This window comes from Mesoplodon densirostris, chromosome 9 (genome assembly GCF_025265405.1).
Source record: "Mesoplodon densirostris isolate mMesDen1 chromosome 9, mMesDen1 primary haplotype, whole genome shotgun sequence".
Lineage (NCBI taxonomy): Eukaryota > Metazoa > Chordata > Mammalia > Artiodactyla > Ziphiidae > Mesoplodon > Mesoplodon densirostris.
This window is the reverse complement of record NC_082669.1, coordinates 49,063,221-49,078,286: the sequence shown is the minus strand read 5'-3', so window position 1 is coordinate 49,078,286 and position 15,066 is coordinate 49,063,221. Positions and strand designations below refer to the sequence as shown.

The following is a 15,066-nucleotide window of genomic DNA, read 5'->3' as shown; positions in this document are numbered from 1 at the left end:
TGTACATTCACAGGGTTGTGCAACCATCACCACCATCCACTTCCAGAACTTTTTCATCATCCCAAACAGAAACACCATACCCATTAAACAATAGTTCCCTATTCCTTCTTATGCCCAGCCTCTTGCAACCACCATTCTACTTTCTATCTATCTCAGTTTGCCTTTTCTGCATACCTCATGTAACTGACTGGCTTATTTCACTTAGCATAATATTCTCAAGCTTCATCCATGTTGTAGCATGTGTCAGAATTTCATTCCTTTTTAAGGCTGAATTATATTTCTTTGTATGTCTATACCACATTTTGTTTGTCCATTCATCTGTTGGTGAACACTTGGGTTGCTTCCACCTCTTGACTTTTGTCAGTAATGCTGCTATGAGCATGGGGTATACAAACACCTGTTTGAGTTCCTGCTTTCAGTTCTTTTGGCTATAAACATAAGAGTATAATTGCTGGATCATATGGTAATTCTATGTTATACTCTTTGAGTGACTACCAAACTGTTTTCCACAGCAGCTACACCATTTTACAGTATCACCAGCACTACACAAGGGTTCTAATTTCTCCATATTGTTTTTTTTTTGCGGTACGCGGGCCTCTCACTGTTGTGGCCTCTCCCGTTGCGGAGCACAGGCTCCGGACTCACAGGCTCAGCGGCCATGGCTCACGGGCCCAGCCACTCCGCGGCATGTGGGATCTTCCCGGACCGGGGCACGAACCCTTGTCCCCTGCATCGGCAGGCAGACTGTCAACCACTGTGCCACCAGGGAAGCCTTCTCCATATTCTTGCCAACACTTTAAAAAAAATTTTTTAATTTGTTGATAATAGGTATCCTAATGGGTGTGATGTTGTATCTCTTAGTTTTGGTTTGCATTTCCCTAATGACTAATAATGTTGAGCATCTTTTCATGTGTTTATTGGCCATTTGTATATTTCCTTTGGAGAAAAGCTTATTCAAGTCCTTTCCCATTTTTTGATATAGTAGTTTGTCCTGGCATTCTTGTGGAAAATCTGTTACAAATGTGAGGTATAGGGGCTTCCCTGGCAGTCCAGTGGTTTAAGACTCCGCATTTCCGTTGTAGGGGGCGTGGGTTCGGTCCCCGGTTGGGGAACTAAGATCCCGCATGCAACGTGAAATGGTAATACTTTGTGATTTTATTTTACTTTACTTTAGGGTTTTTAGTTTTGTTTTATTTTTAAAGATCACATTGGTTGGTAACCTTTATTTTTTCCCTTTTTGGCATTTACCTTTATTATAATCATAGTCTTCTGAAAAAATCATATGAATGATTACAAGAAACACTTGTGATCAAGTGAGCCACCAGATGTATATACTGCAGGGCACCTTATTTTCAAGATTTTATTTTTTTGAAATTTTCCTTTTGCTTCATTTACAAGTGACATTTGATTGGCTTAGCCCATTTTTTTCATGATAGAAACTTCCCAAAGATAAAATATTGTTTAAGAATAACAGAGCCGTGCTCTCTGAACACTTTATGAACTTTTAAACAATAGCACACTTTTTACTCTATTACTGGTCTAAGGCTGGGTAGGCAGGAGTGAGGCAGATTCTGAAGGAAAGAATACAGTCAGACTGTCTCACTAATTAAGTTTTGATGATCCTCATTCATTCAGTTTATTTTTATTTTTTTTTTTTTTTATTTTTTTTTGCGGTACGCGGGCCTCTCACTGCTGCGGCCTCTCCCGTTGTGGAGCACAGGCTCCGGACGCGCAGGCTCAGCGGCCATGGCTCACGGGCCCAGCCGCTCCACGGCATGTGGGATCCTCCCGGACCGGGGCACGAACCCGCGTCCCCTGCATCGGCAGGCGGACTCTCAACCACCGCGCCACCGGGGAAGCCCCTCAGTTTATTTTTAAAGAAAGGAATGAATAGTTTTAAAAATAAACCATTTGCCCTTCATTGTATTTTCAATTTGTTTAGCTTCTTTGAATCTAAGACTGAGTCTTCTCATAGCCTTCAACTACCTTGTAAAATATCTCTGATAGACAGTTTACCATATGGTCAGACATGTCAGATAATTTCTTAGATAATTTCTCTGAGCCCTCTCTCCTCCAGCTCTAATGTGGATTGGGTTTTTTATGTTATCCTTGAACTTTATTTCATCATCATCCTGGGAATTCCTTTTAATCTTTGGTAGGTGGAATTTCCTGTTGCTTGCGTTTCAGTTTCTTTTTTCATTTAGTCCCTGATCTTGATGGGGCAATGCTTTCAATGACTTATTGAGTAAAGATTAATGAGAGGTACATTTTTTGAGATGTTACATGTCTAAAAATTTTTTTAATTTCTTATATTTTATTAGTTATTTGGCTGTGTATAAAATACTACATATTTTTTTAAAGCATCACTTGACTGACTCCTGGCTTCCAGTATTGCTTTCTGCATTTCTAACTTTTTATTCCCCTTCTATTGAAACTCTTAGGATTTTCTCTTTCTGAGTTAGGATGAGTATGTACTTTCACTGTTTCTTTTAATAGCAGATGTTCTTATTTCATGATTGCAAAGACTTCTTTTATATCTTTATGAATATTATATTTTCAAAATTTTTTTCTGTATCGTGCATCGTCTGTGTTTCCTGTGGTTTCATTATTTCTATTCACGTTCATCTCTTTCATGTTGATGCTATCAGATGCCTAAGGATCTTTGGATGTCCACTCCTATTTTGTTCTAAAAAAGGTAATTAAGTTTGTGTAGGGCTGATAAACCCATTGTTTTCCCTGTAGGGTGATTTTATGATCAGGGGTTTTTTTCTTTGGGAACCTCCTTAATGTCAGTATCTGTAGGTTTTTTCCACAATAATTCAGTAGAAGTATTCTCTCGTCTCCTAACTGATAGGTATAATTTTGACTGTCAGACTCCTGGACAGGTGAGAAGAAAGGGGCTAAGGGTCTCATGGTTTAGAAAGCAGAATTGGATTTAAGCTTCCTGGTTTCTGTTTGCTACCTCATTGCTCCCTTCTCTGTGCCTTTTAAACCCTTGTACAGAGTCTTTCTGGTTCTTTTTCTCCAGAGGATATGCCTCCTGTGTACTATGGGAAAAGGGTAATCTCTTGACTGCATAGGGAGGGAGTGAAATCCTTATACTTTTATGTTATTGAAGTTTAACCCAAAGTAGCATTTTATTTCTTACCTATGCAAGTTTGTGTGATTGTAATATACTTAGGGATTTTGTTTTTCAAGTGTTACTACTGTTAAATGCCCCATTTCCATCTATAGGATGATAGCTTTAATAAATTCATTTAGTGTATACATTTGATTTCCACAGTGTTGAGTGTTGTAGGCAGAATAATGCCCCCCCCGCAAAGATATCCGTGTCCTAATCCCCAGAACCTGTTTATGTGTTACCTTACATGGCAGAAGGGGCTTTGCAGGTATGAGTAAAGTTATGGACCTTGAGATGGGAAGATTAAGCAGTATTATGTGGGCTCAATCTAATTACATGCGGACCTAAAAGGCGAGGACCTTCCCTGACTGGTAAGTAAGAGGGAGATGTGACTACAAACAATGGGTCTGAGATATACAGCATCCCTGCCTTTAAAGATGGAAGAAGGGGGTCTTGGACCACGGAATGTTGGCAATCTCTAGGAGATGGAATAACCAAGCAAACTGATTCTCTTCCTAGAGCCTCCAGAAAGGAATGCAGCCTGCCAACACCTTGATTTTAGCCCAGCAACACTTGTGTTGTATCACTGTGGGTTTTTTTTTTTTTTTTTGCGGTACGCGGGGCTCTCACTGTTGTGGCCTCTCCCGTTGCGGAGCACAGGCTCCAGACGCGCAGGCTCAGCGGCCATGGCTCATGGGCCCAGCTGCTCCGCGGCATGTGGGATCTTCCCGGACCGGGGCACAAACCCGTGTCCCCTTCATTGGCAGGTGGACTCTCAACCACTGAGCCACCAGGGAAGCCCTCACTGTGGTTTTGATATGCATTTCTTTGTTGGCTAATGGTACTGTTGATATTGTAAAAAAAAATGGTGCAGGCCCTTTTCCCTTTCTGCTATCTATGCTATGTTACATAGTGCAAAAATGATGTTCTAATTGGACTCTTTAACAAATGAAAAATGACAGAGATTGTAGATCTGTTGTAAAGCCTTAATTAATCCTCTGTCATTATTGCCATCATCCCTTAATTTTAGCTCATATGAACTAAGAAAGCAAAACCTAATGTGATACTATGATGAAGTTCTAGAAAAGCACTCTGAGGAGTAATTAATTGAAACATTGTACACATAACACTATTTTATTTTGCTGCCCTTGTCACAGTGTAATTATGTTTTTTTGGTATGTTTATTAGTTTAATAAATGAATAAACAGAGACTCCTTACATAACAAAGACCTGGTCATTTATCTTTAAATATTTAAACTTCTGTTACATGAATGCTAGGATAAGTTCAGATAGTAAAACTGGGACCAACAATTAGAACTGTGTCATATGGAACATGCTTCCTTGTTATCCAGAATAATTGAGGCTATATGACTATCAGGGATATTTTTGGAAGAGTTTTCTGCATTGGGTAGAGAGTATTACATGAAATAATATTTGATTTTAATTTTAAGATGCGTGTGAAATAACCATGATTAAATTCATTTGACCTCAGTATGTTGTGGGTTTCTTCTTTACATTTCTAGTCCAATAGCCATCTTTATTTTCACAGTTACTCAGCAGCCTGGTTATCTAGGTACCTCATGCCTTCACTTAGAGTTCCAGTATCTTTTCTGGATCCTATGTTCAGTTATTTTAGTAATGCTTTTGCTACTGTCCTTGATTCTTTTATCCTCTTACCAATCTGAACTCTTTCTTTTTCCATTCCTGCCTGAGGGTTGCTAGAGTCACACGTAAGTGTGTTCCTTTGAGAATTTTTTTTCCAATTTGTTAGGCATTTTCTCCATACGCATCTTTAAGGTGAATGTAGTTTTATATCATTATTAAGGGCATTAAAATTTTGTCTGATTCTTAAATTTAAGAACAGTTTTGATTATAGTGAGATTTTGAAAGATTTGAGCAGTACGTGACTGTTTTTATCCTTCACTTTAGTTGCACTTACAATATTTATAAATCATTATCCATTTAATTATTTGTTTGGTATCTGTAGACTCATGGACCTGAACCCTGGTGGACAGGAGCTGTCCTGTTCACCACTATATGTTCATTACCTACCACAGGAGATACTTAGTTTGTATTTCACAAATGAGTTCTTTTCTCTTCCACTGTGGCTATGCATCTGAAGACAGTGTACTTTGAAAGAGTCTTTTTTTCTGGCCCTTTATAGTTAGGAAGGGAATTAGTCCCTTTCTCCTTGTATATTAATCATATTTCATTGGTGAAACTATAGAATTACTCTAAAGGTAGCCTGGGATACTTCTCTTTAAGTACCTTGTTAGACATTTTCTCTGCATTTTTTTTTTAAATGTAGAAACTTTTCACTTGCTTTTAGAGAAGGAAATTACTTTTGAAGAAAATATAAATTAGCTTAATGTTCCCTTTGAAGTTACTTTAAAATTGACCTTTGTACTTTTTGGCATATTTTCTAATAACTTTAAGGTAACTTGAAAGCTTTCAGATTTTCTTTTCGTTTTCTTTTCACTCTGTGTCATCTAGTGACTTTTCACCTTTTATACAAGTGCCAAAGGGACTTGTTGAGCCTATCTTTCCATAGTCTTTTACACAGTGTATCATCTTCTACTCTCTTTGAAGTTGTCAGATCTTTCTTCCTGTCTCATACATTTTTATATTGTTTTGTATCTCTCCTTTTTTGGGAAGATAAATGCGGTAAAAAGTCAAAGTACTTTTTAGCAGCTTTGTCTGAAACCATATTGTTTTTCAGGATGCACCTTTTCTTATAGATCATTATTTTGGAAATAGACTTAAACACATCGTTAATCTATTTTCCATTTTATTTAACAGTATAAATCAACAGCCTGTTAAAGTGCAGTCTTCATTTGAGAGATAATCAAATATCCTAGAGTCTGCTTTCATTATGTTTTTTTTTTTTTTTTTTTTTTTTGCGGTACGCGGGCCTCTCACTGTTGTGGCCTCTCCCGTTGTGGAGCACAGGCTCCGGACACGCAGACTCAGCGGCCATGGCTCACGGGCCCAGCCGCTCCGTGGCATGTGGGATCCTCCTGGACCGGGGCACAAACCTGTGTCTCCTGCATCGGCAGACGGACTCTCAATCACTGCGCCACCAGGGAAGCCCTCATTATGTTTGTTTTAAAAATATTTTTTAGATGCTAGTTCAGTAGAAATATAGAAACATTTAGATTCAGCCCTATTGAAATGCTAAAGTGTACTAGGCATTCATGATGCCCATGTCTTAATTTACTTGTTATCTTTATACTAATTGTTTTGATTAAATTAATGCAGTTCTGGGAAGAAAGGGTTATACATGGGGGCTTTAGATATCAGAGTTATTATTGAGTTTATTATCAGACCCAAGGTGAGATCTGAAGTACTAAACAGATTATGTAACCTGTGTCTGTCACAGAACCTTAGAAGAAACCCTAGCAAAAATTTTTGTGGTGAACTAAACCATACCTAAGTCACTTTGGCTCACTTGGAAGAGATCCACTGTGGGTATCCTTAGGTCAAGTAATCGTATTCAGAACCCAAAGGCTCCTATGCTTTTTGCCTCTTGGAAATTCATCATTTTTATTTATTTCCAGGAGCATGGAATAAAGGGAACAAGGACGAGGCAGAGCTTCAGGATTTTACTTATTTTGAATATACCGTTATCTATGAGAAGAGTTTTATAGAAACATTTATTACGTAGGATGTATCTTTTATATTTTTAGGCTTGTGGTTATTTTAATTTATAGTGTTAATCCAATTAGATCATGATATTCTTTTTATTTTCCACCTGTTTTCCTAACCTTGTTAATATAAATTAGATTAGATAAAAATAAACTCTACAGCCAACTGACAAGAAGGGAAAACATTCATTTTGGGGGATCACCATTCCATCTGTTGTATGCCGATAGCCCAACGGAAACAGGTGGTGCTTTTGTTCACACTTTGTTTATATATATAACATTTTTCTTTTGAATATTTTATTAGCTTTAATATATGATTGTTTTCAATATAGTTTTATAATTGGAAAACAAATACTTATATTTTAAGGAAATATATATACTGTATATATTTCATTGAAGCATTTTGAACAGCTGCCAGACAGCCCCAACATTTATTCCTCAGCATAAATCTGAAGATATTTTAGCTTGACAGGTTTTCAAGGTTTGACTATTGTCCTAATTAACATTGAATTTGGAATTTTCTCATAAATAAGCATTTTCTCTTTTTATATATAAATTACGTAGAAGGGTATCTTTTTTTTTTTTTTTTTGCGGTATGCGGGCCTCTCACTGTTGTGGGCTCTCCCGTTGCGGAGCACAGGCTCCAGACGCGCAGCCTCAGCGGCCATGGCTCACGGTCCCAGCCACTCTGTGGCATGTGGGATCTTCCCAGACCGGGGCACGAACCCGCGTCCCCTGCATCGGCAGGTGGACTCTCAACCACTGCGCCACCAGGGAAGCCCTAGAAGGGTATCTTTATGTTTCATCTAACCATGTATGGCTTATTTATTGTCACTTGTATAAATATTGATTTGTCATCAAAAAAATAAGTGTTGAATTTAGAGAAATCAGTGTACAAATGAATATGTGAAATCCATCTTAGTGATGTCAAAGATGCTGAGACACTGTCTTCTAGTTTTAAGTTTAGTTCATTTGTGAAATGAATCATTCTAACCTTGGAAAAATCATCATGCATCTGACTTAATTGTAAATGAAAACAACCCAGCTCTAAACAATTAATTAAAATTTGTTGCATGTTTTCTAGTCCAAATGAGTGAAGTTATTGAAACATTTAATTATTTGTTTCAGATGAATAAGCTATTAAAATGATGCCTATAGTTAAAAATGTTTTATTCTTTCCTAACTTAGATACATTGTCTCTAATATCATGCCACTCTTTGTGGATGATTTTATCACATCCTGTTTTCAAGTAAATGTACCAAAGACAGATAAAGAGCCAGATGATCTAAGCAGCTCAGAATGTCAGTGTTCCCTAAGAAAATAAAGTTCTTAAAAATTAACAAAGAAGAAAAAAATAGGAATGTGTCAAGATTTGGAATGATTTTCAAACTTTCATTTACTTTTAACAGTTTAATAATTGCAAAAGGAAGCACAGTTTGGAAATATACCTTCAATCATTTGGAATGTCTAGATAATTTATCTGTGTTAAGTTCTAAAGCACATACTTGTTAAATAATGTTTTTCCTTCTTCTACACCCTGTGTTCTCCCTTCTGCTTTATTTATCTTGTTTCTAAAATAGTGTCAGCCTCAATGTATACCATGAAATGACAACCTGGTTACAAATACTTCTGTACATGTAAGATGGGGCAAGCTCTTTTATTATTGAAATTATTATTTGATTATTGAAATTTGTTGGATGAGCCAAGCATTTTTTTTTTTCTTTTTTCCATTGTTTCTCCCTCTTTTTAACTCCCCTTATATTTTCTGATACATTCAGGGATACCATGTTTAAGATATCTTATCTGTTATGATTGTAGGCAGGTATAACAGTTACAGTTGCTGCCACTTCATTAAAACTAGAAAAAAAACCCCACAACTCTCAGCATTTTCTTGGTTGGGGAACTTGATATTGTGAAACACTGTGTTTGGATTAAATCCTCTTATTTTCAATTTATGGAAATACTAGTTGTGTGATAAATGCTAAGGCTTGCTGCAAGTTATTTCGGTAATGGATCATGTTTGTCATTGTATGTATAAGGTACCAAATTGGATAGAATATAGTGTCAGTTTGAGGTATTGAGGTCTCCTCTCCATTGGGTAAATTGTCTCATTGTTTCAAAATATAAAAACTCTTCATTTACGCCTCATGGTATTACAGTTTATTTACATATTCAAGTGAGAATAAGAGATTTGCTTTCTTATGATAATCTGCTCATCTCTACTTGGGATTAAATTATTAATCTTGGATTTGTCATGCAAGAAAAATCACTGAATTGAGAGTTGAGAGACCTGGGTTGAAGTTTACCTCTGTCAGTTATCAGCTGTGTGATCATCAAGTCATTTCCCTGGACTGCTTATCTCAGAGCTCTAAGATGCTGTAATTTCGTATTGCTTGTAACAACTCTGGTTTTCTGGCTAGAATTTGTTTATGTTGCTTATGTTTAGTTATTTAAAATTACTGCAGGAATACATCAATGATTACCTTTTTGTAATATTGATGCATACATTTAAAATGACTGTTTTAGATAATTATATATATGTTTATTCATTTGAAAATATTACTTTAATAAAATATAATAAAAAGGAATTTATAAATGCTGAGGTATGTAACTGTCATTGTGTGATAGGATCATTCTGTGGCATTATGCTTTTTGATGCTAACTGCAGTATGGGTTTGAAGAACTTCCAATTGATGGAATCAAACCAGATGTTCAGAGATTTAAAGTATTAATCAGAAATGGTAAATAATTATATATCTTCAAAAGAATTGAAAACATGAACTTGGAGCATTCACACATATACTTCAAAAATTAATTCAGTGATTAGATGATTCAAAAACGATGACTCAACAAAAGATGGGTTGAATGAAGAGAAATATGGAAATGTGTGAAGGCCTTTTGAGCATTCTTTAGATGTTTATAGAATTAAGATAAGTAATTTCAATATTTTCCCTTTGATATTGGTTATTAATTTTGATCACCTTTTTGAAATGGATGGCTATATGCATAAATTATGCAAATTGAAAATAGATTACCAGAGAAGGGAACAATAATTTACCCTTTTTGTCAGTTGTTTTATCATTTGTATTATCTAGTGTGTTCATCTGTGAGTTTCAATCGAAACACTTATTATTTATTTTATTAAAACAAATTTATTGAACTTTTATGTAATATGTATTGTATTAAGTTTGAGTCTAGAAAGATGAATATGACATGGTCCTTACCAGTTTTGGGATAAATTGCACTGGAGGACAGAAATTGAAGCACGAGGAAAGGAGCGTCACAGAGGGGAAAGATGATTATACAAAGGGCTAGCCATAAGGTTTTAATTAGGACTTGGAGAAGTGTTGCGAATATTAAGGGCTGTTTTCAAACTTTAATGTGTGTATGACTTACTTGGGGATCTTTTTAAATGGCAGGTTCTAATTCAGTATGTTGCTCTGGGCATGAGATTCTTCATTTCTAACTCCCTGGGGATGCCAGTGCTTATGAACCATGATTGATATTTTGAGGAGCAAGGCTTAGTACTAATTCTTTGGAAGTAAGAACAGATGTAGGGCCTGCATTTAAAACCTTTTCCTAGGTATAGTTTTACTTTTTCTTCCTTATTTCTTCCATAATGTAATTAAAACATACTGATTGGCAATATAAATGTAAACGAATATGTAGTCTATAAATTTACTTATTTTGAAAGGTTAATTTAGTCAACTCTTGGTTATCTAGGGGCAGATTAAACAGAGTGCAGTTAGCCTGGGTACTGAATAACAAGTGACTCGGTATTGTAGAGAATTGAAATGACAGTAATTTAGAAAAACATTAATGTTTTTTATATTGGACAGCAATTCTCTTTAGAATTATTTGGTACCTACTCTAACGTGGGAATGATCTTTGATCTCAACAGTCAGGTAAAGTAATTTTGGGGAATGGTGCCTCCTTTTTCTTCCAGTCTCTCTAAAGAGCAGTGATCTTCACATGGGGATTATAAACCTCCAGAGGCTGTGCTACATGGGTGGAGATTTTTAACATATTGGCTGAAAATCCTATTGTACTTATATTACTTTCAAACATATGGATGTCATCTTTCAAATGGGAAATGTGTTCTGAAGTACAGGACATAATTTTAAGTAAATAAGCTTGAGTCACTTATACCATGATTTTTTTAGTTAGTTTTATTTTAACTAGGATTGGGAGACATCTGATACCTTTGCCTCCCACTTTTTTACAGCTGTTAAAGATTGTTTATGTTATTTCAAACATGTTTGTGCACGCATGCACACACACAGAGGCATACAATAGATGTGAGTCCAGGTTTAGCATTTTAGCTCTAGAAGTCGTGTAAGTTATGAAAATTTAAATGTTCTGCATAAATCATCATTTTGTGATGTGTATGAGGTGTTCAGAAATCTTCAAGCTAATTTTGTAGAACTTATTTTTCTTATCAGATGCCTGTGTTATTTAACAGTAAAACACTGTCACTGTAGAGTGTATTAATTTGTCTTGAGTTTATTTCCTCTGACATAAATTGTAATAAAGTGCAATAGAGCAGTACAGCATTAATTAGAAATGCTGATTTTCCAAGTGCTTAACTGAAGCAGTAACATTTAACAGAGAAAATTTATTTTTATTATTAATTAAACATTAGATATTTTTGTGGATTTTTCTTTTTTTTTCTTTCTTTTTTTGTTTTTTTTAGAGAACCAGAGGACGAAAACGAAGCTTCATTCCTGAGGAAGAAAAACATGAGGTTGGAATAAGTTAAGCATATTTTACACAATCTAAATTTGAGAAACTTTCTGGCTTAAAATTATTTCTGTTTTCCTCATATCCTGATTTTATGTTTTGTTTCATCCTCCCTTGTGTGGCAGGAGAGAGTTCCTAGAGAGAGGAGACAAAGGCAGTCTGTGTTACAAAAGAAGCCCAAGGCTGAGGATTTGCGAACTGAATGTGCAACTTGCAAGGGAACTGGAGACAATGAAAACCTTGTCAGGTAAGCTGGATGCTGAGACCTTGTCTTTGGGGGATTAAGGCTCCATCTTCATCATTTTCTCATCACAGATATAATGGGGAAAACAAATAACAGCATAGGGCCTTTCTTAAAGTCTTATTTAGTGGAAACAGTACTTCAGAAACAGATTTCATCCACTTAGTAACCTGCCACACATGGTTATTCTCTGGATTTAGATGTAACTAAGAGTGATTATCTGGATTTTGAACAAAAGAGAATTAATTTCCCATTGACAAGAGAAGTTGACCATGCTCTACATATAGAGGCCACAAAAATACATAATTTGATCCAAACCCTTTGTGCTAAGATTATTATGTTTTATCTCATAAAACAATAAAATTACTAAGTTCTGTTAGCATATTATAAAAGTTGAAGTTTATTAGAGAGAATGATGACAGATACTTTTTCTTGACAAAAACTTCGTTAGCACTTCCTTATCATTTTTCAAAACAATGTGTTAAATGCTTCTCTCTTATGAAATAAAGAAAGGTGAAAAGATGGCCTAGATAGACATTTTTTGTTTTTTGTTTGGTTTTCTTCTTTGCTTCTTGGTTTTGTTTTGTTACTTTTTTTTTTTTTAAATCAGACATAATTCTAATCAGGAATCTCAGCTGATATGGCGCAGTGGCTATTCCTGAGGGTCCAGAGACTGCTAATTTTAGCCATTTGCCTCTCTTGCTGAGATGAAGAAATTGCTCAAAGCCCTGGGTGAGATGAAGGAGTTGGGGGGTGATCAAAAGGAGACCTCATCTAAATAAAAGAGGTATCCTCTTTCAAAGGACAGTGACACAAAGAATCTTTTAGTATGTTACAGGAACGCTTTCTGATTTCCTTCAAAAATTGTCTTTTGATAAAGCCCTATTAAACTAACTCATGGCACAGAAATTAAATGTTTCAAAAAGAGTAAGTTGATAAAATGCGTATTAGTACTGTTACAGGATTTTAAATATTTGCTTCCAAAATGATGTCATTTATTTGTCATTAAAAGTATATTTTGTTTGTTTTAATTCCTCAAGTAAAGGCACCTGGTTTTCAATTTCATGAGGTTTTTATAACGTCACTGAGAAAGGTAATGAGAAAGTAAAAATTCCGGTAAAGAAATACAAAGTGCTTCAACAAAGTTGAGAAAGTCTATCATATTAGGCCACTGGTTTTTGAAGTAGTTTATGTAGAATATCATGAGAGCTCTCCTGGAGGTTAAACTCAAATTTTAAGTTTAAGGTAAATTAGTTCTAATGTCAGAAGATATACATGAATAATTCTGACTGCAACATAATTTTCTGATTTATGTAAAAAAAGAAAGCATAAGCATAACAGAGTGGAGTACATAAAACAACAAAAATAAACAAAAGAAAAAATTGTAAAAACAATCTTAGGTAATGAACAAAAATTCAGTCTAGAAGAAAATTCCCATGGAGGTTGAGGGTGGCATTATAGGGCATGATCATTTTGAAACACTAGTTAAAAACTTAAGAGACCTGGTTATACTCTTTAATTACTTAAACCTATGTAAATATCTACCTCTAATTTATTTTTTTAAGATAGTAGCTTGATTCAGGCCTTGTTGCTATAGGCCCTATATGTATTTGCCAGGTTTTTATTTTATTTTTTTGGTCATGTATTTGAAAGAAAGAACCTAGGAAATAAATAAAATTTTATTTTTAAAGCCACTTAATACAAGAGCATCTCCAAGACATTGTATTATATAGTTGTTTTTTAAAAAAATAGGTATCATCTTTCTTTGATTCTTGATAAGATTTTTAATTAATATTATACTTTCCTCATTTAATTAGTTCCTGTTATAAAATTTTCATCCTTAATTGCATTATTATAACATTCCAGTGTCTGGGATTTTTGTGAAAGTCTCGTGAAAGGTAAAGATATTTTTGTTACTCTAGAAATGATGGATATACAAAGTCTTTTTCCTTGGTTTTGCCTTGTTAAGAAGATAACATCACAGATTTTATGCAAAGGTTTTAAAGAGGTTATGAAGAGGGAATTAAATGTTTTATAAATATTGTATATTAATAACGTTTCTGAGGATAAAACAAGCTGGATATAAAGCAGTGCCATCAAGTGTTTTATGGTTATAATATGATTGTTCTTTAAATATACACACACACACACACACACACACACATATATACACATTCAGTTTAAGCACATTGCTCTTGGGATAAAGAAGAATTTTATGTAGAATTTCATGTGTTTAAAAAGGTACTCTTATAAGCTAATATCTGCCATTTCCCTTAACATCTCTTTTATTTAGTAATTGGCACCATCATTTTTGCAAATCTGCCCCCAAAGCCCACACTTTTATGATTAAGTTGCATCTTAAATATTATGTTAAATACATGCTATTTTTAACTTTATTTTAAGACATTTTAAATTACACTTTGTTTTCCCTAAAGATATATTTCAGTGCTTGATCATTATATTTACTATGTATGTCTATTAAGTTCTCTTATAAAATTAAACTTCTTGGATCATAATTTAATTTACTAATCTTTTATTGAATTTACTGTATTCTCTCAAGTTCCTTTGAACTAATGTACATGACTCTTTAGAATCAGCAGTTTAGCAGTTTTGATTTTGAAACCACACTTCTCTATGTAATTCAGGCTGTATAAAAAAGTTCTTTCCATTTTTTTCCTTTCTTTTTCAGTTATTTGTATATATGTATACGCTAATTTACATGTATAATTTTTTAATATCACTAGGAAATTGCATTCAATTTATCAGTTAACTGTAAAAATAGGTTCCAAATGTTATTTCTGTTTTGTCTTTAAGTTTTTCTCAGGCCTTTGGCAAGTAATTTAGTATTTCTGGGTCTTAGTTTTTCCCTCTGTTGTACATGATCAGAATTGTACTATGCTCCATTGCAGGCTTTGTGAGTAATTCTCTATGAAATAGTAGGGCAGTGGTATTACTTAGTAATTTAAAGAATACAGGGCTTCCCTCATGGTGCAGTGGTTGAGAGTCCGCCTGCCGATGCAGGGGACACGGGTTCGTGCCCCGGTTCAGGAAGATCCCACATGCCGCGGAACAGCTGGGCCCGTGAGCCATGGCCGTTGAGCCTGCGCGTCCGGAGCCTGTGCTCCGCAACGGGAGAGGCCACAACAGTGAGAGGCCCCCGTACCACAAAAAAAAAAAAAAAAAAAAAGAATACATATATGTGGGCTCTGAAATAAGGGTTCCAGTTGGTAAATATGATACAGTAATAATATAAGTGCATATTTTTTACTTTTCAGAGAATGTGCATGTTTTTGTATTTAATTATTCCTGCAATATGGAGG

The 15,066-nt window shown here is 35.1% G+C and overlaps 1 protein-coding gene across 5 annotated transcripts in view; it reads left to right on the top strand.

Annotated features, from left to right (window-relative positions):
- Positions 1-15,066, top strand: part of PHF14 (PHD finger protein 14) — a 208,993-nt gene that overhangs the window by 83,676 nt on the left and 110,251 nt on the right. For all 5 annotated transcript variants that reach the window (XR_009533380.1, XM_060108506.1, XM_060108508.1 and 2 more), the window contains exons 15-16: positions 11,459-11,509; positions 11,631-11,752. Coding sequence is in view for 4 of the 5 variants with exons in the window: in XM_060108506.1 (XP_059964489.1) it covers positions 11,459-11,509; positions 11,631-11,752 (173 nt within the window). In the remaining variant the exon portion in view is untranslated. The remainder of the gene's footprint in view (positions 1-11,458; positions 11,510-11,630; positions 11,753-15,066) is intronic.